At 42.8% G+C, this 21131-nt stretch overlaps 1 protein-coding gene across 1 annotated transcript in view; it reads right to left on the reverse strand.

Annotated features, from left to right (window-relative positions):
- Positions 1–952: 952 nt before the first annotated feature.
- DCAF5 (DDB1 and CUL4 associated factor 5) overlaps positions 953–21131 on the reverse strand; it is a 71550-nt gene continuing 51371 nt past the window's right edge. The window contains exons 7-9 of the mRNA XM_077464722.1: positions 10619–10685; positions 6673–6800; positions 953–3116 (exon numbers count right to left, since the gene is read on the reverse strand). Coding sequence (XP_077320848.1) covers positions 1401–3116; positions 6673–6800; positions 10619–10685 — 1911 coding nt within the window. The 3' untranslated portion in view covers positions 953–1400. The remainder of the gene's footprint in view (positions 3117–6672; positions 6801–10618; positions 10686–21131) is intronic.

Below are 21131 nucleotides of genomic sequence, written 5' to 3' on the forward strand. Positions count from 1 at the left end.
TTCACCTAAACCCTTTGATCCTATACTAAGAGACCGTTTGTCAACTACGTTTTTGCAAATAAAAATCCCTTTAAGCGGATCTGTCGTCAGTCTCTATAGTTCTTGGGCCATCTACCACGGGAAACCCCTAGACGCAAATCGAGGTGAAGAAGGTAATGGTAATCCCATAAAACCAGCCGCCCCTTCGGGGGTAAGTGCTACACTTACTCTTCCTTTTAAGCAGTTTCTTAAATGTTAGATGCCCAGGTAATCTCAATGTAACCCCATGGTGGTGAGGCAACTGTCAAATTGGTTCTCCGTTAGCAGTTATAGGGGTGAATAGAAGTAAAATATGATAATGTCTAGGTTCTTAAGAAAGGAATGTATAAATCAGTTTAACTGACCCGGATGCTTCTTATGAACTATTCTGTGTCTTTGCTGTAGCATAGAATACCTTGCATCATATTTCAACAGCAAAAGGGATGGACATTCAGATAGAGGCAACCAAATAGCTGCTGTGCCTGAACATTATATTTCCAATTGGCACATACCATGAGACCAAGGCTTTAGCATGGCTCATATAGACCTCACCAAATGGAAGAAGAATTTTAAGGATTTGTATAGTACAAACTTATGTTTACAGTCCCAGATAAACCCCCCCAAAAAGGTCACCCAAGCCACTACCCTTGCACAAAGGCTGTCATAAGTTCTTTTCTTCTCCTGTCGCAGCTCTCTCACTAATAGGAAGGTGTGAAAAGTCTGTAAAAATCAACTTTGCCTTCAGAAGTCCGAATTAAAAAAGCTCACTATGCACAGATACGGTTAGACAGAAAGAAAGAAAAGGCATGTGTCAATTTAATATTCATAATATATGTCCTAAACAACAGGGCTTACCAATTAATTGATAACTCCCAAATATAAAGAATAGTCCACTAAAATCACCCCCAGAATTAATTGGAAAGAAATACACATGTGAAAAAAATTTGTTTTCTTTAATTTGATGGGTAATTCCTAAAGTTATTGTCACAAATATTCATATCCAATTAATAAAGTGTTTGCTTTGGCAATGTACAGAAAAAAATAAAAAAATATTCAAAGACTGTTACATTTCGGATTATTTGCCAATGCGCTGCATTACTTCCACACGAACAGGTGGTGATACGCACCAATATTTTATCTATAGCCACAGAAGTGAGTCACGCTGGCAGAAGCCAGCTCTCTCAAGTAAATGTAAAGGGAGGGAAACCAAATTATAAAAACGGATTAAAGAAAACACGGATTCCTTTAGTGCAAACTAAATGTTGGCTATGCCCCATAAAGCCAAACAGTGGCTTAAGCAATCAAATACACATAGCCCAGATTTCAGAACCAGATTGTACACACATTTTAATGTCTCTTCAATGACATGAAGAGAGGTGAACTTAGAATTTCATTTTCTTTTCAGGAGAAGAACTTTCAGATTCTTCTTGCCATTGTCTCTTTAGTCCACTTGGAGATTGCTGCAAACCCCCAGAGTTTGTATGACATGTGATGTTGTTATCTTTGGTACCCCTATTAGAGCCCACTTCAGGTAAACACATGCCTTTGTGCACTGATGCCTGAGCAGAGTTGTTAGTCTCCATGTTGGAGCAACTATGACAGCACCTTCCTGACTGTTCCCCATAACTTTGCCCAGTGCTATTACAGTCTGTGCAATGAGGGGGCAAATGACCATTACTCTGATGATTAGTACAAGGAATATCTGCCCCCTCATCCTCTATTTCACCCCCCTGGTTTCTTAAGTTATTGTCTGTGCTTTTATTCTCAGGACAAGGAGATTGCTGGTTTATTGTGAGCTGATGTGACTCTGTGCCAGTTTGTACCACACTAGTCTCAAGCTGATCACAGGAATCATCTGAGCATGACGTGTGGACAGCAGTTCCATTCACCTTTTTAGTTTCTGATGGGCATTCTATAGACCCTGTGTCTTGAGAAGAATTCTCTAATTCCTCCAACCAGGAGTGAGGTTCATTTTGATGCTTCTTACGGAGGTTAAGGCTTTCTAATAAGAAGTCTTTGCGCATAAGCTGTTCATTGTCACTGGGATGGTTTTTGCATTCAAGCGGACCAAACGTATGGTCTGCTTCATTTATGGGTGGTAACACACTATTCCTTCCACTGGTTCCAGGTCTTACATCCTCACTGTCACCATCACCTGTGGAAGTATCTCCATCTTTACCTTTAGAATAAGATATATAAGAATACTGAAGCCATTTGTAGGCTTTGTAGATTTTTCTTTCTACAGAGTCTATGCTGGTACACAGTGAAGATTTTCGGTCTACTTCCCTAGGACCTCTTCGGTCAGGTGAGGATTCGGCAGACGTTGAAACATCATCTACTGCGATTTGAGGATAATCATATACATCCTCACCGATTAGGGCGGCTGCACTTTCTGCATTAACTTTAGTCTTTTCCTCCTTATTTATTTTCTTTTGTTGCCTTAATGCGTTTCTTTGTCTCATTAAGGCCCTCCTATCATTAAGGTTGTCTTCTTCATCACTGCTACTACTGCTGCTGCTGCTGCTAGATCTTTCTTCCTCAGGACTTGGGGAACGAGGGCGAGGGAAGGGTTCACCCTCTGCTTCCGTTTCACAAGCATTGTCCTCTGAGTCAGAGTTGTTGGACATGGCTGACAGTCGTTTGTCTTGATACTTTCTCAAGGCCAGTAGTCGCAACTTTTGGGATGTAGGTCCTGGTCTTGTTGAAGGTGATTCTGATGATCTTTGTGACTCTCCTGCATGGACAGCATCATCAGATTCCCCTGGAATTTGTGCTGGAGAAGAAGGTAATGAGGTTGATGACTCGGAATCACTGTAAGCAGATCGTTCACTGACCCCAGGATGGAGCTGTAAAATTGTGCTGTCGCTGTCAGAGTCAGAGCTCCAACCTTCAATCTCCCTCCTCACCAGCGAGTCAAAGAAGGCCATCATTCGGGGGTCTTCCTGGACAGACTGGTTGGCATAATCATGGGACAAACCACTTCCACTGTTGAGTACAAGTCCAATGTATTCCTCATGGGTGTACAGACTACGAGAGTCATCCTCTATTTCACCATCAAGGTCCCCAGTACAGTTTGGTTGCTTGTAAGGACTCCAAACCTCAAAGAAAAAAAAAAAAAAAAATGTAATTACAAAAAACAAAATACATGCAATGCAGATGTACACCACAGACAAGTATACTTTATAGGTAATCCTAGGTACAGTAATTTGCTATAAACATTCTTAGCATAGTCTAGGTTGCATATCCCTCACAAAATAAACTCTTTTGCTGGACTTACTAGTGAAGTTAAAGTCCAACACCATCTTAAAGTGGTTCTAATGCCTAAACATCATTTATCTTAATGCATTCCTTGCATTAAAGTAAAAAAATGTTTAGGCATCAGTTTCCCCGCTCACCCCTTCTTTTACATACCTGAGCCCTCATTCGATCCAGCGCTGTGCACATCTGCAGCATTTCTCCCCCCGGCTTTGCAGGGGCACCAGAAGCCATTGGCTCCCGTTGCTGTCAATCAAAGCCAGTGACGAGGGAGTGGGGGGAGGTTCCGAGTCCAGCTGTGTTTTTTGAGCTGCGGAGGAGTTCCAGAGCTAGTATTATTGCTCCCGCTCTACCAATTGCGGTGATACCTCATGTGTGGTTTGAACGCAGTTTTCATATGCGGGTACTACTCAAGTATGCATTTGCTTCTGCCCGTGAGCTTGTCGGGATGGGGTGCGTTTAAAAAAAAAAACATTTTTTCTTATTTATTTCACCTTTTATTTTTAGATAGTTAAAAAAAAAAAAAAAAGTTTTATTTCTATTACAAGGAATGTAAACATCCCCTGTAATAGAAAAAAGCATGACAGGACCTCTTAAATATTAGATCTGGGGTCAAAAATACCTCAGATCTCATATTTACACTAAAATGTAAAATAAATAAATAAATAAATTAAAAAAAAAAAGGCACTTTAAGAGCTGTGGGTGGAAGTGACGTTTTGACGTTGCTTCCGCCCAGTGTCATGGAGATGGGTGGGGGCCATCTTCCCCTCACTTGCCTCCATGCACAGCAAATGACAAGATGGCTCCGGTAATCGGTGGAGGGCACCGGATTGCGGCGGGGGGCCCCTCTCCCATCCCACCGATAAAAGTGATCTCGCCGCAAATCCGCCGCAGAGATCACTTTTATTTTGTAGAGGACCGCCCGCTGAAAAGGAGGATATCGGGGTTACGGCAGATAGCTGCTGCCATAACAACGGTATCCTCCTTCAAACAGCCAACGTAAAACTGCGGCGGGCGGTCCATAAGTGGTTAAATAAAAGGCAGTTTTTTGGCATGATCAGTCATATTTTCAATATTTAATGGCAAAATTTCACAATTTCTGCCAGGGTGTGCAAACTTTTGAGCACAACTGTATGCGTGTATAAATGTATATATATTTATTATATACATACACACACACTATCACAAAAGTGAATAAACCCCTCACATTGGTGTAAATATTATTGTACCGTTTCATGTGACACTGAAGAAATGACACGTTGCTACAATGTAAAGTAGAGAGTGTACAGCTTGTATAACAGTGTAAATTTGCTGTCCCCTCAAAATAACTCAACATACAGTCATTAATGTCTAAACCACTGGCAAAAAAAGTGAGTACACCCCTAAGTGAAAATTTTCAAATTGGGCCCAAAGTGTCAATATTTTGTGTGGCCACCATTATTTTCCAGCACTGCCTAAAATCTCTTGGGCATGGAGTTCACCAGAGCTTCACAGGTTGTCACTGGAGTCCTCTTCCACTCCTCCATGATGACATCAAGGAGCTAGTGGATGTTAGAGACCTTGCACTCCTCCACCTTCTGTTTAAGGATGCCCCACAGGTGCTCAATAGGGTTTAGGTCTGGAGACATGCTTGGCCAGTCCATCACCTTTACTCAGCTTCTTTAGCAAGGCAGTGGTCGTCTTGGAGGTGTTTGGGGTCGCTATGTTGGAATACTGCCCTGCAGCACAGTCTACAAAGGGAGGGGATCATGCTCTGCTTCAGTATGTCACAGTACATGTTGGCATTCATGGTTCCCTCAATGAACTGTAGCACCCCAGTCCCAGCAGCACTCATGCAGCTCCAGACTATGACACTCCCATCACCATGCTAGACTGTAGGCAAGACACACTTGTGTGGGACGACAGCTATGCAGACCAATTTGATGCAGTGTGTGGCGTATGGTCGGAGCACTGACCGGCTGACTCCCCACCCCTTCAACCTCTGAAGCAATGCTGGCAGCACTCATATGTCTATTTCTCAAAGACAACCTCTGGATAGGACGCTGAGCACGTGCACTCAACTTCTTTGGTTGACCATGGCAAGGCCTGTTCCGAGTAAAACCTGTCCTGTTAAACCGCTGTATGGTCTTGGCCACCATGCTGCAGCTCAGTTTCAGGGTCTTGGCAATCTTCTTTTAACCTAGGCCATCTTTATGTAGAGCAACAATTCTTTTTTTCAGATCCTCAGAGAATTCTTTGCCATGAGGTGCCATGTTGAACTTTCAGTGACCAGTATGAGAGAGCAATAAACACCAAATTTAACACACCTGCTCCACATTCACATCTGAGACTTTGTAACACTAATGAGTCACATGACACTGGGGAGGCAAAATGGCCAATTGGGCCCAACTTGGAGATTTTCATTTAGGGGTATACTCCCCTTTGTTGCCAGCGGTTTAGACATTAATGGCTGTGTGTGGATTTATTTTGAGGGGACAGAAAATTTACACTGTTCTACAAGCTGTACACTCACTACTTTACACTGTAGCAAAGTATCATTTCTTCAGTGTTGTCACATGAAAATATATAATAAAATTTTACACACACACACACACACACTTTTTTTTACCAGAGCATGCAAATAACAAAACAGTTCAGTTCATGTACATGTATATTACAAAGTGTCCCTGTCCTCAGTAAGCCATAGTGCTTTTTATACTATTGTAAAACTGGCCATACATGGCTAAGACCGCTTTCACACTGGGGCGCTTTGCAGGCGCTACAGTGCTAAGTGCCTTGAAAGAGCTGCTGCTGTCTCTTACTGGAGCGGTGCGCTGGCAGGACAGTAAAAAAAAAGTCCTGCTAGCAGCATCTTTGGAGCGGTGTATACACCGCTCCTTCCCATTGAAATCAATGGGGCAGCGCAGCTATACTGCCGGCAAAGTGTAGCTGCTGCAGCACTTTTCAGTGGTTTTAACCCTTTCTTGGGGTAAAACCACCCCGCTAGCGACCGAATACTGCCGCTAAAACGACGGAAAAGCGGCGCTAAAAATAGCGCCATTTTAGCGCCAACCCCGCCGTCCAGTGTGAAAGGGGCATTTTGTTTAGCGAAAGCGGACTAAATGGAAAAAAAACTGAACCGATTTCCCCTTGGCTACAGTGCTGATTGAATGAAAGATTTCCAGCAAGCCTACACATGGGCAGTAGATCGACCGCTTTTGAACAGGATTGGCTACAGATGGATTGAAATTTTGGCCAGTCCCTGCTCAAACTGTCAAATTTCAATCCATCTATGGCCAGCTTACATTTCAACAGCCAAACCACTAACCTTTAATTAGTGTCTGTACAATGCACAGCTGAAATGTGATGCCTACAGTTTACGCATGAACATCTTAGTTCTAAACACTGATCTATACTTACCTTTATAATCTTTTCAACACCCGAAGAACAGATCATGTAGGAGTCTGGGTTGAATCGAACTTGATTCACAATTGAACGATGTCCCTTCAGTACCATAAAAGCACCATTTACAACTCTGCCTGGTCCACCTACAAGAAGATATTAACACGGATTTGACATGATATTAAGGAAATAAAGACACAACATGCTGTAATGCTTTAACAAATTGTAACCTGCATATACCCATTCCAGCTGCTGAATACCTCCGAGACACATGAACAATGCTAGAGAAATTCATGTAAGGTCCTAAGTGTGTTTCATGGTGATTGATAGCTCTGAGTTAGTTCCAAGTCATTTATAACTCAATAGTGATGCAATAATCTACTTTGCTTGAATAGAAATGAGCCTATTTGGGCTTGCAGACCTGCTATTGAGGGAGGGGGGGGGGGGGGGGATTCCACTTGTTCAGCTAGTCAATCAGCTTCTAACTTCAGCTTGTTTAATTAAGCTTTGACAATAAAACCTAGAAGCTGATTGGGTTACTATGTACAGCTGCACCAGATTCTGTGTGCACCAGTTTTCCTGTGTTCACCCCCCCCTCCCCCTCCCGTTTTTTACATTTCTTGCGGATATAATCTGCCTAGATTGTCAAAAGTCATAGGACACAGGAGGAGAAACTAAGCTTGCTTTGTGTAAAACACAAACTATTGCGGATGATGAACATTTTATGCTTGTGTTAAAGTGGAAATTTGGGCTAAGCCTATCTAACTTATTCCCACACCCATTCTGACTACCCTGTAGAGGAAAGATGCCTAGACTTACCTATTCACAGTGCTCTCCGGTCTGGTCACGTTATTGGCTCCCAGAGCTAGCTTCAGGGAAGAGGAGGGACAGCCGAGAACAGATACCCCAAAGTAAGTTTATGGGTGATGTCATAGCTCAGGCATTGCAGCCGTTGTCGCTGAGCTCTCCTCTCCTCTGAAGGCGGCCGCTTGGGAGATCACGTGACAGGGAACTCCAGTCCAGTCAGGTAAGTATAAGCATCTTCCCACTACAGGTTAGTTAGTATAGAGCAGTGATGGCGAACCTTGGCACCCCAGATGTTTTGGAACTACATTTCCCATGATGCTCAAGCACTCTGCAGTATAGTGCAGCATCATGGGAAATGTAGTTCCAAAACATCTGGGGTGCCAAGGTTCGCCATCACTGGTATAGAGGTTAGAAGGGGGGTTGGAGCAGATGTAAGAATAGACAGGTTTTGCACAATCTTCAACTTTAGGCTCTGAAGGCTACACATGACTACAGAAAATACTGGAACACAATACTTGATAGATGTGCAGTACAATAATTCCTCCAAAAAGCATATTGTATATAAAATGTACAGTATGATAGTGCTTTAAAATAGCATAGGGTATCTAAATGTATTCAGGAAAAGCATACCTCTAGCTGCTGGCACAAGCTACCAGTACTACCAATTGTATGTACAGATCTTTTATCTCAATGATTAGAGAGTGTCTATAAAAGTACCAACACTGATGCAATGATTGGATGAAAAAAAAAAAGTAAAGTTTGACTAGTTACTATAATTCCACGTACACACAACCGGACTTTCGGAACTGACTTGGCCACACACGAACGGACAAAGTCTGTTCGTTTTGAACATGATGACGTAAGACAGAACTAAAAAAGGAAGTTCAATAGCCAATAGCTTCCTTTGCGTCGTATTTGGTCCGTCGGACCAGCATACAAACGGTTTTCCCCGATAGGAATTGAATCCGCCGGACAGATTTGAAACATGTTCTATTTCTAAGTCCGTCTGATTTTTTTCAAGAATTAGCCAACACACGGATTGGATTGTCTGAAGGACTGATTCCGTCGGACCTAGTCTGCCGGAAAGTCCGGTCGTGTGCACGCGGCATTACACCTCACTAAGGACATACTGAAAGATGTTACTAGATCCTAATTAATGACCAATGCAGGTGTCATATGAAATACCTGTACCATTTATAGTATACTGAAACTAAAAAGGTACACATGGACAAAATACTGTTCAGGAAAACAATTTTAACAAAATTAGTCAGTGCAAACAAGCGTGGCAAGGAACTCCAGCTTTTCCAGCGGTAAGGAGTGACAACACCAGACCTTAGGTGAGGGTTGGGGGAAATAAATTAGCGCAATTTAGAATTTTCATGGAAGGTCCCCTTTACATACAAGGATTGAGCTATTCCAAAAGCACAGTTAAAAAAGTGTATTAAATAAGGCAATGCAAATATACAAAAAAAAAAAAAAAACAACATGTTGTAACAAAGAGCTAATAGATCTCAGCATGTCATAGTCAGATGAATGAAAACCCATTCCGATTTGTTGCTATAGGCTACTACATTTTGTCTTAGGATGTGGGTCCATATGTGTCAAAAGTAAATGTATACGCAGGCTAAATTTATCATGGGCCAGAGTAGGCTTCTGGCCAGAGACAGCTTTTTTTCTGTAGTTATTGACAGCAAAATTCTTTCTCTTCATCAGTAATACAGATTATCTCTTATAAGTTCATTAGAACACACAGGGCCCTCTGATTCCTCCTGCATTGAATTGTATTGTAACTGTACTGTCTTCCCTCATGTTATAAGGCTCTGTGCAAACTTTTGGCACTATATAAATCCTGTATAATAAAAATATTTTTTGCCATCTTTGTTTTACCATCATATGCTGTTCTCATCTTCATCTTTTTATTAAATGAACAGTGATCTTAATCCTACTACACTATAAGCTGTGTTTACCCCTACTATTCTCCTGAATAATATGAGGGACCCTGGGAACGTCTGGCGCAAGTTTGGAGCACAAGAAGTGAGCATGTAGTGGCTGTGTCCCTACATGTTGAGCTTGTTTGGAACCTATGAGAACCATGGGTCACATGGTAAGAATCCATCTGCAGGAGGGAGACATCTGGAGGCGCCAAAGATATTTGCATTGCGCCCGATTTGACCCATATACATAAGGGTCTGAATATCTGGTGCGAGTTTATTCACACTGGGGGCACAGAAACAAAGGGAAGATATAAGATTTGAAGAAGGATTCACATGTTGTGGGACTATGCGTTTTGATTTTTTTACATTTAAGCGTTTTACTATAAGCCCAGGTTCACACTGAGCTGCGGGAATGAAGCCGTGTGAGTTCAGCTGAACTCGCACGATTTCACTCCCACATGTCAGTCCCAATTTCGGCTGCGATTTCAGAGACATCTGCAAAGGTTTCTGCACAGATGTCAATGTAAATCGCAGCCTGAAATCACAAAAAGTTTACAGAAACTACCTTTTAAAATCGGTATGGCGCCGCAAATGCAGCGTTGCACCGATTAGGACGGTGCCCTTGCCAGCAAATGCCGCCGATTTGACATGTCAAATCTTACGAATGTGGACCAGGGCTCAGATGGATTATATTGGAGAAAATAGTTATATTATATATGAGCTTCATGAATAGAGTGCTGGTTTCTGATGCACCCGGTTATACTTACCCAGGGGTAGATAAGATACTTCCAGCCGCTGGGATAAGAAAATTTGGGGGCCGAACCTGGAGCACTGAATAATTGAGAATTCTAAAAAGTAAACGTATACCCAGGGCCGAATCTACCATTGGACACAGTAGGCTTCTGTAGAGACAGCTTTTGACAACAAATGTGTTTCATCAGTTGTAATACATATTATCTCTTATAAACTCAATAGCACATTTTCACAATATAGTAAGTCTGGTTAAAACAAAATAATATTAAGTGTAAAAGGAGTGTTTCAGCAAAGGACTGCTGCATTTGGCACCAAAGGTTGTGTGTGTCTACAAGTTCCGGTGATGGAAATTCAATAACACTATACAAAGAGAGGTAATCAGGTTTCTATGACAGTTCAGAGTACACACAGTATAGGTAAATGTGGCCTATAAACTCCAAGCACATGCTGGCACAATTACATTTACACACCTGCTTCTGGGCTGGATGGGATTTTCCACATGTACAGGTTGAAGTCATCAGACCCAGAGAGAATGTACTGAAACAAAAGAATGAAAATGTTATTTTATTAACCATAAGTTACCAAACAGGACCAGTATTTGCCAAAACTATCTATAAAAGGTGGAGGAAAGAAAAAGTGAAGCAACCAAATCAGACGGCATCTGTTCATGTAGGTTTAAAAATGAAAGCTAGAACTTGACTAGTTATGGGCAACCATCCCACTTTCCTTTGCTCATCTACAACATCCCTGTTCATATTTCATTAAGAATAAGATACATAAAACAGATATAACACTATACCAGCTAAGATTTGGAGAAGGTATCTTGTAGCTACGGTATGATGGAAGGTGAAGTGAAAAACAATGTACTCATTCCCACAGGCTGTAATGAGATATAGTTTGGTAATTAGATGTTACACTGACTTGCATATTAAGATGCAGCTCTTTTACATAACACAGACAAGCTACAGTTCACTTTGCATTTACAATAAGCCTCTTTGGCTGCAGAACCAGGAATAAAAATGATATCATCCAGACAATCAGCCAAATTGCCCAATGGATTTGATGCTTCTTCATCCAAGTTTTGGGGGTCTGCAGATTTAATCAAGGGAGTGGGAACTAGAGCAACTCCAGGCACACAATTAATACACACATTTTGGAAGTGTAGAAACTAATTCATCTGACACAATTAAAAGGGTTGACCCATCCAATAGTAAGCTTTAAGTAGATGACGTCAATTTGAGTCACCTGCCGACTTCAGTTCCTCTTTTGTTTTGTGCTTTTGCGTCCCTTTGCGTGCTGAGACCACTACAGGGGCCTTTTGATCCCCTTTTCAGTTTTCTTTTAATATATAGGAATTGTTACAGCTGCAGGAGTGAGATATGGGAGCACACCTAGGAACTATGGCAGGGGGAACTCACTTATGCAGATCATGAGAGACGTTAGAAGCCAGTAGATGATTTTACTCAGTAACATCTTCCATCAGGTTTGTCTGTATTGACCGATAATACAATTCTTGGTTCAAGTAAGTTCCATTTAAGCTTATGCACTTAACAGGCATTTGATCAACAGTAGTAGTGTAAAGACTGGGGTCAAAGTAGATACAGGGACAGTATAGACAACTATCCACCATTGTAAAGCTGGGTACACACTGTCCGAAAATCATCTGGTTTATCAGGAACTAGATGACTTTTGGTCAGAGTGTACAGCAGCCCATCGAAGGGGCATGCTGGAAAACCAGCATCCCAATCAGCCATTGCAGCTAATGTCAAAATACAAAAGCACCGTCTGGAGATCACAGTACCGAATTCGCTTGTGTTGCTATGGCTTTTTTTGATGCAACCCAAAATAAACTTGCAGCGTGGACCGGGCTTAACGCTAATATCATCCTTCTGGTGTTGGCTTTCTCCTGTTATGTACAGTACATACCTGGTCAGTGCCATAGTTTTCTAGATCTCAGCAGCTGTTCACAAACTGTACAGATTTGCTACACATGCTACAATTGTGTATGTGGTTGAGTTAAAGTTGGTAAGAACTGGCGGCTTTGGGCTAAAGGCAGTGCTCAAAGCAACCAATTGGATAACACATTTGATCTAATAAACAGGATGACCCCTGTCTTACCTGACGTCACTGATCCCTATTTAGGGTCCAGGCTTTACCTATCATGGTGTGCATACCCCAGAAGGGGTCGTCAGATTCTGGGATGGACCACGGCACTGAACCTGTATAGCATCGTGTGGCTAACTGCACACATTGCACCAAGTGTCAAGGTGAATGCCCTAGCAGCATCCAGTGCCCAAAGCAACATTACAGGCCATTGCCACAGTGTGGGGCCTCGATCCTGCTCCCAAGGTTTTACTTACATAGTTACATAGTTAGTCAGGTTGAAAAAAGACACAAGTCCATCCAGTTCAACCACAAAAAAAATAAAAATAAAAATATATAATAAATATACCAGCCCATATACCCAATTCTATACCCACAGTTGATCCAGAGGAAGGCAAAAAACCCCAGCAGAGTATGATCCAATTTGCTAAAGCAGGGGAAAAAATTCCTTCCTGATCCCCCGAGAGGCAATCAGATTTTCCCCGGATCAACTTTACCTATAAATGTTAGTACCCAGTTATATTCTGTACACTTAGGAAATAATCCAGGCCTTTCTTAAAGAAATCCACTGAGCTGGCCAGAACCACCTCTGCAGGGAGTCTATTCCACATTTTCACAGCTCTTACTGTGAAGAAACCTTTCCGTATTTGGAGATGAAATCTCTCTAGACGTAAAGTGTGCCCCCTTGTCCTCTTTGTTGACTGTAAAGTGAATAACTCGACACCAAGTTCCCTATATGGACCCCTTATATATTTGTACATGTTGATCATATCCCCCCTTAATCTCCTCTTATCAAGAGTGAATAAATTCAGTTCCTCTAATCTTTCCTCATAGCCGAGCTCCTCCATGCCTCTTATCAGTTTGGTTGCTCTTCTCTGCACTTTCTCCAGTTCACCGATATCCCTTTTGAGAACTGGTGTCCATACCTCTCTTAATACAGGAAAGGACTTTGCTCGCTTTGGAAACCGCAGCTTGGCATTGCATGCCATTATTGAGCTCATCTACCAAAACCCCCAGATCCTGCTCCACTATGGATTCCCCCAGTTGTACTCCCCCTAGCATGTATGATGCATGCATATTCTTAGCCCCCAAGTGCATAACTTTACATTTCTCAACATTAAACCTCATCTGCCACATAGTCCCCAATTAGACAGAGCATTGAGGTCGGCTTGTAAATTGGAGACATCCTGTAAGGACGTTATTGCACCGCATAGCGTGGTGTCATCTGCAAAGACTTTTGATCCCAGACCCAATATCATTTATAAAGATATTAAAAAGTAAGGGTCCCAGCACCTAACCTTGGGGTACACCACTGATAACCTCAGACCAGAGTAAGAATCATTAACTACTACTCTCTGAATTCTGTCTTTTAGCCAGTTTTCTATCCATTTACAAACTGATATTTCCAAACTTGTAGACTTTACCTTACACATGAGCCGTGTGTGCGGAACTGTATCGAAAGCTTTTGCAAAATCCAAATATATCACGTCCACCACCACCCCTCTGTCCAAGGTTTTACTTACCACCTCATATAAAGAAATCAGGTTTGTCTGACAACTTCTGTCTTTCATGAATCCATGCTGTCTGTTGCTCAAAATATTTTTTTCCTGCAAGACCTCGTCTATGTGGTCTTTTATTAATCCCTCCAGTATCTTCCCAACTATAGAAGTTAAACTAACGGGTTTATAATTACTTGGTAAAGACTTTGTTCCCTTTTTAAATATAGGCACCACATTGGCCCTGCGCCAATCCAGTGGTACTATTCCTGTCATTAATGAGTCCCTAAAAATTAGATACAATGGAATTGCGAGTAAAAGATTCGGATGCACAGCTTATATTGCTGTGGTTGAAAGAGTTTTCCACTATGGACAATACCCTTTTAAAAATAAATCACTAATTTGTCTACCTAGTACCCTAACTATCCAAAATGCATACACAGTTATGATAAACTGTTACCTTTGTTCCCCACAGCAACAGAAAGGTGCCAATGTCACGCTATGACTTGAGCAGGCGCTCCAACAGCTGTATTAATTATATGCTACACCAAGTGTTATTTTTTTTTTTGTGTAGTTTAAAAGATTTAAGCACTCTGCATCTGTCTAAAGAGACCCTAAGGCTATGCATTCCAGCAATTGAGAAACCATATTTTGTAACTTTTGACTCCAGGAGGTGGCACCCCCCCGCCTATTTTTTTTTTTTTTTACAGAGGTGTTTGTATGCTTTCTTACAAAAAATTGACAGACACAAGAAAGTCATGAGTAAACAGAAATGACTAGAAACATTCATAAGTATCAGTGGTTGTGAACCTTTTTGAGACCAGGGTGCGGTAAATTCTTCTAAAACCTTCCATGTTCCAACACTAAAGAAGTATGGGAAAGCAAAGCATTTATTATAATGTGGGAAGGCTCAAGATGTGGCTTAGGAAACTCCGCAGCAGACTTGGGTCACCCTGTAGGGGATACAATTTCTGGAGGGGGTTGTGGAGCAATACCTGAGGTTTGGGAGACTTTATGGGACACTGTTGGGGGGACTAAGGGTGGCTGGAGGAGCATTGTGGGAGGCTAGACAGCATTGAAGGAGGTTGGAGGACTCTGTAGAGGCTGAGGGCTCTCAGGAACCTGGGGCCACTATAGGAGGTTGGGTGAGCACTTTGGGATATGGGAGGTACAGTGAGAGGTTAAAGTATCTGTAGCCAGCTGAATACCCGGGGGGGGGGGGGGGGGGGGGACCGGGGACCATGGCCCGGTGGGTCGAGAATCACTGCTTTAGAGACAGTCAGAGGCACTTATTATCCTTCTCTGTCAAGATCAATGGTACAACCATCAACCCGTCCCCGCATGCCAGGGTGCTAGGTTTTATCCTGGACTCTGAACTCTTCTTTCGCCCCATATCCAATCACTTTCCAAAGCAAAGCGTGACACCTCAACCTCCTCAACATCCTAAAAATACACACCTTCCTAACCAATGAAACCGCAAAGCTCCTAATTAACTTCCTGGCTATATCTCGCCTAAACTACTGTAACTCCTTCCTCATTGGCTTACTTTTAAATAGGCCATCACATATTCAGTCCATCATGAATGCTACTGCCACACTCATCCACCTTACAAACCACTCAGCGTCTGCTACCCCTCTCTGCCAATCCCCCCATTGGCTGCCACTCATCTCAGAAATTTAATTCAACATACTAATAACTTACAAAGCCATCCACAACTCTGCCCCCAGCTACATCCCTAACCTACCCTGTTTCCCTGATAAGAAGACCTAGCGTGATTGTCATTGATGGCTGCAATATAAGCCCTACCCTGAAAATAAGACCTACAAGGACTTTAACTAGGGCTTATTTGGGGGGTAGAGCTTGTATTGCAGCCATCACCGACAATCGTGCTAGGTCTTATTTTTGAGGAAACAGGGTAGTCTCTAAATACCAACCACTTTTAGACAATGCCTGAAAACTTTTCTTGTCAGAAAAGCCTATCCTGCCTCCATCTAACAACTGTACTTTCATTTTTATCAACTCAACCCCCACAGCTATTACCCTTTGCATCACTTGCCCTCCCTTTTAGATTGTAAGTTTGAATGAGCAGGGCCCTCTGATTCCTCCTGTATTGAATAGTATTTTAATTGTACTGTTTGCCCTAATGTTGTAAAGTGCTGTGCAAACTTTTGGTGCTATATAAATCCTGCATAATAATAAAATTACAGGGAGAACTTCCAAAACGGAGGTGTCCTCATCTTTTCCTCTTCCATAGAGAAGAGTACAGGGTATGAATAACCTGTTTGGTGGTGGGTCCCAGCCCCTGAATGAGGAATGTGAGCACAGGCAGAGATTTCCTGGTCTTACCTCTCGAGAAGAGCTCTATTGCGTGTGTAAGAATACGCTGAAAACACTTTACATTGGATGGCAGTATTCAATATCTAATCTGACCATGGAAAACCATAGGGCCTGATGCATCTATACCTCACATCTAATAATAACTGTTATGCTTTGAAGAGTAAAATATTTGTATGTAGATCCAGCCATCCTGATTTCATTATAAACTGTGAGCAGTAAGGAAGGGATTGAGCCATCAGCTGAGCACATTGTGTATACAAGCCCTGCACATTCCATGGGCGGTACAGATGCCCAAGGATAACAAATCCTTTTACCTTCTGCCTTTCAAGCCCCAGGGGCAGGCGGGTGCTGACAGACTGTTTGATATGAACTGTGAGCATGTTCTGCTACAAGGAGATGTCTGCAAGGAATGTTAACAGAAGCCATGAAAACCAGAGTCCTGCTATCATTTCACAAGGGCCACATTGCTTTACTGGAAGCAATTAGGAGGGGTGGGGAAGCCTCCAGGCACCGGTAGGCAGAAGGCTACCTTACATGGAAGCAAATCCCAAAATGGGATTAGGGCTATGAAGGTGAACACTATAGTGTAAATCACTGGGGCCCGCTAGGAGAGGACACCATGAAAAATACTGGCCTTCTACATGGAATGTGACACGGAAGAGAACATATCAGCAAGCTGACTGCTCTCATCTTTGCCTTGCACGTTCCTATCCAGATTGACAGAAATGATAAATGAGCATGATATCTAGGCCAAAGTTCCATGAGCTGTAATCCATAAGCATGCTAAGTATGGGATTGTGTTGCTGGAGATATTCATTGTCGGTGCAGCGATGAGGAATTCGTCTCATACAAGGAGTTAAGCATCTTTCCACATCTGCCTGTTTACAGTAAGACTGTCAAGCTGGCTTTGTGCATGCAGCATTTGTCCTGAAGGTAAAAAGGTGCATTCTTTATTCACTTCTACTGAAATATAAGAAGAACAGAAGAAGACAGGAGTGAAGGAACAGCACAGATCACTGTTGTGGTTACACAGTCTGAGCCCAGCATTATTGAAGTATGCCACTAGAACAGCAGCAAACAGACCTAAGAATTCATAGGAACATGTCTAACATAGGTTACAAAGTCTCTTTTACCACAATGTCTTCTGGTCCAGGAGGAGACAAGCATTTCATTTATTACAGGGGTACTTGTATAGTGCTGTCAATTTTATGCAGCGTTTTACATATACACTCACCGGCCACTTAATTAGGTACACCTGTTCAAATTGCTTGGTAACACAAATTGCTAATCAGCCAATCACACGGCAGCAACTCAATGCATTTAAGCATCTAGACGTGGTGAAGATGACTTGCTGAAGTTCAAACCGAACATCAGAATGGGGAAGAAAAGGGATTTAAAGCGGGGTTCCACCCTAAAGTGAAACTTCCACTCATCAGAACCCTCCCCTCCTCCGGTGTCAGAGTTGGCACCTTTCAGGGGGGAGGGGGTGCAGATACCCGTCTAAGACAGGTATTTGCACCCACTTCCAGGCATAGACTCCCACGGGAGTCTATGCCTCTTCCTGTCCCGGCGCGCTGTATGCTGGGACACACATGGGTCCCAGAGACAGCGCGGACCATTCCTATTGCGCTGGGCGACTCGCTCATGCGCAGTAGGGAACCGGGAAGTGAACCCGCAACGCTTCACTTCCCGATTCACTCACCTAGAATGGTGGCGGCAGCAGCCGAGAGATCGATCGGGCTCGGCTGTCGACATCGCTGGATCCTGGGACAGGTGAGTGTCCATTTATTAAAAGTCAGCAGCTGCAGTATTTGTAGCTGCTGGCTTTTAATATTTTTTTTTTACAGTGAAATCCCTCTTTAAGGTGTTGTATAGCCAGAAGGTAACTAAAAAAAAAAAAAAAAGAAGAAAAAAAAAAAAAAAAGGAAAGAGAAAGAAAAGAAGTTTAAGGCAAAGGCATAATAAAGCTAGTATGCACTGCGTACTTCTGAAACACCTTAGAACGAAACCCCCACAACATCTCCCAGTCACCGCCGAGGGAGCTGACATTTTGCCTCAGGGATTCTTTCGGGTTCATGGCCAGAGCCACGATGACATCACTTGCGTCTTCTTTGTGGCAAGGAGCTCTGATTTTCCAGCAGCATCCGCCGGACAGCCAGCGGCTGCATGCAAGGTGAATAGCTCCTAAACCATACAGCTTTAGGATAAGCCTTATTATAGGTGTACCTGTAGGTAAAAATGTGCTAGAGGGGTATACCACCACTTTAAGTGGCTTTTAACGTGGCATGGTTGTTGGTGCCAGGCGGGCTGGTCTTAGTATTTCAAAAACTGCTGATCTATTGGGATATTCACGCACAACCATCTCCGAGGTTTACAGAGAATGGTCCGAAAAAGGGAAAATATCCAGTGAGCGGCAGTTGTGTTGATGAAAATGCCTTGCAGATGTCAGAGGAGAATAGGCAGACTAGTGTGAGATGATATAAAGGCAATAGTGACTCAAATAACCATTTGTTACAATCAGGGTAAGCAGAATAGCATCTATAAATGCAAAACACATCGAACCTTGAAGCAGATGAGCTAAAGCAGCAGAAGACCACACCGGGTGCCACTCCTGCCAGCTAAGAACAGGAAACTGAGGCTACAATTTGCACAGGCTCACCGCAATTGGACAATAGAAGACTAAATTTTTTTTACCTGTTCTGAGGAGTCTCGATTTCAGCTGCGTCATTCAGATGGCAGGGTCAGAATTTGGCTAAAACATAAAAAAGCATGGATCCATCCTGCCTTATATCAACAGTTCAGGCTGGTGGTGTAATGTGTGGGGGATATTCTCTTGGGGCCCTTTAGTACCAACTGAGCATCGTTTAAATGTGACATCCAACCTGAGTATTGTTGTTGACCATGTTCATCCCTTTATTACTACAGTGTACCCATCTTCTGATGGCCACTTCCAGCAGGATAATGCACCATGTCACAAAGCTCAAATCATCTCAAACTGGTTTCTTGAACATGACAATGAGGTCACTGTACTCCAATGGCCTCCACAGTCACCAGATCTCAATCCAATAGAGCACCTTTGGGATGTGGCAGGACGGGAGATTCACATCATGTATGGGCAGCCGACAAATCTGCAGCAACTGTGTGATGCTATCATGTCAATATGCACCAAAATCTGCGAGGAATGTTTCAGACACATTGTTGAATCTATGCCACAAGAATTAAGGCAGTTCTGAGGACAAAAGGGGGTCCAACCTTGTACTAGCAAGGTGTACCTAATAAAGTGGCTGGTGAGTGTATATTATATATTTACATCAGTCCCTGCTCTCAAGGAGCTTACAATCCAAGGTCCCCAACTCATATTAATACATACACATACTAGGGTGGATTTGGACAGGAGCTAATTAACCTACAAGCATGTCTTTGGAGTGTGGGAGGAAACTGGAGTACCCTGAGAAAACCCACGCAGGCACAGGGAGAACATGCAAACTCCAGGCAGGTAGTGTCATGGTTGAGATTCAAACCAGCGATCCTAGTGCTACTAGGTGGAAATGCTAACCACTTAGCCACTGCCACTCCTGCCCACCACTTTAATAATCAGCCCTGTAAAATCATCCCATCTCCACTCTTGTATCACACGCTTCCAAATATTTGTACATGCAGAGAAACATACCTACAATAAGAGCACGCTGTTGTGCTATACGGCTGCATTACGTAAGGGAAGCAGTAATAACCATCAAAGACTGCAATTCTGCAGACAGGGGTGGAACCATTAGGAATTGATGGGGCAAATAATCTATGAACGCTAGAACTGAACAGATGGGATACAATTACAATACATAAATGGCACTTCTTCTGCAAGTGGCTGTGAGGGCAAACCGTTCTATTCTCAGCTGAAAGATGGAATTTTTCTCTGCTGCAAAAATGTGTTCAGATCATTTTCTAATCCAGGCACTCTTGTCAGACAAACCTGCCTGGAACTGACCTCAATTTTCTCTATTGTGGTTTAAAACTATACTCAGGCAAATAGCTACATTTACAACTGAAATACATATAGGAGGGCTCTTCTGCCTGTTAAAAGGTTTGTATTTCTGTGTAGATTTACACAGCCCTGCCAGACAGCACAGCCAGGATCATGACTTACAGAAAAACAGGTAGGTCAGCTCCCTGCCCCCGGCCTGTAATAGGGAGTGAAGGAGCAACAAAAGATTCACAAGTTCATTACTCTGCAGACTCATTCTTGGAAGTTTATCTGTAAGCAGCACACTTGCCTATAAAAACATAACTTCATTAATTAGGCCCCTTTCACTCTGGGCGGGAGCGGCATTGGCGGTAAAGCGGCGCTAAAAATAGCGTAGTTTTAGCGGCGCTATTCAGCCGCTAGCGGGGCAGTTTTAACCCCCGCTAGCGGCCGAAAAAGGGTTAAAACCGCCCGCAAAATGCCGCACTCCTGCATTGATTTCAATGGGTAGGAGCGGTTTAGGAGCGGTGAGAATACACCGCTCCTTCACCCCGAGGGCTTTCACACTGGAGTGAAAGGGGCCGGTTTTATTCAGGCACTATACAGGCACTATTTTTAGTGCTGTAGCGCCTGAAAACCGCCTCAGTGTGAAAGGGGCCTTAGTGTTGGTTGCATGTCTGTCTGGAGTTTGGTTTTAGGCCTCATTCACACTGGCATTTCTGTATTTAGGGTTTCTAAATGCAGAAGTTATCTGAGAAGAATAAACAACTTGTATGCCTCCCAGATCACCTTTTTCCTGTATTTAGGTGTTCCCTGCTTCTAGCAGATTCTAATCATATCCTAGACGTACAAAATTATATTTTCTCTAAACAAAGACTGCACCTTAAAGTGGTTTTAAACCCCAACAAAGTTGTTTTAAACCTCAACAAATACCCAGTGAAGCGACTGGCCTCGGATGATACACAGAGATGGAATAAATAATCCTACATAAGTTGTACCTGTTTATCTGCTGCCATTTCTACTCTACAGCCATTCAAAGTGCTGAAGTTTAAAGCTTGTCAGAGTTTAGGAAAAAAAAAAAAAAAAAAA

This window comes from Lithobates pipiens, unplaced genomic scaffold (genome assembly GCF_037356315.1).
Source record: "Lithobates pipiens isolate NorthernLeopardFrog02 unplaced genomic scaffold, aLitPip1_a1.2 Scaffold_30, whole genome shotgun sequence".
Lineage (NCBI taxonomy): Eukaryota > Metazoa > Chordata > Amphibia > Anura > Ranidae > Lithobates > Lithobates pipiens.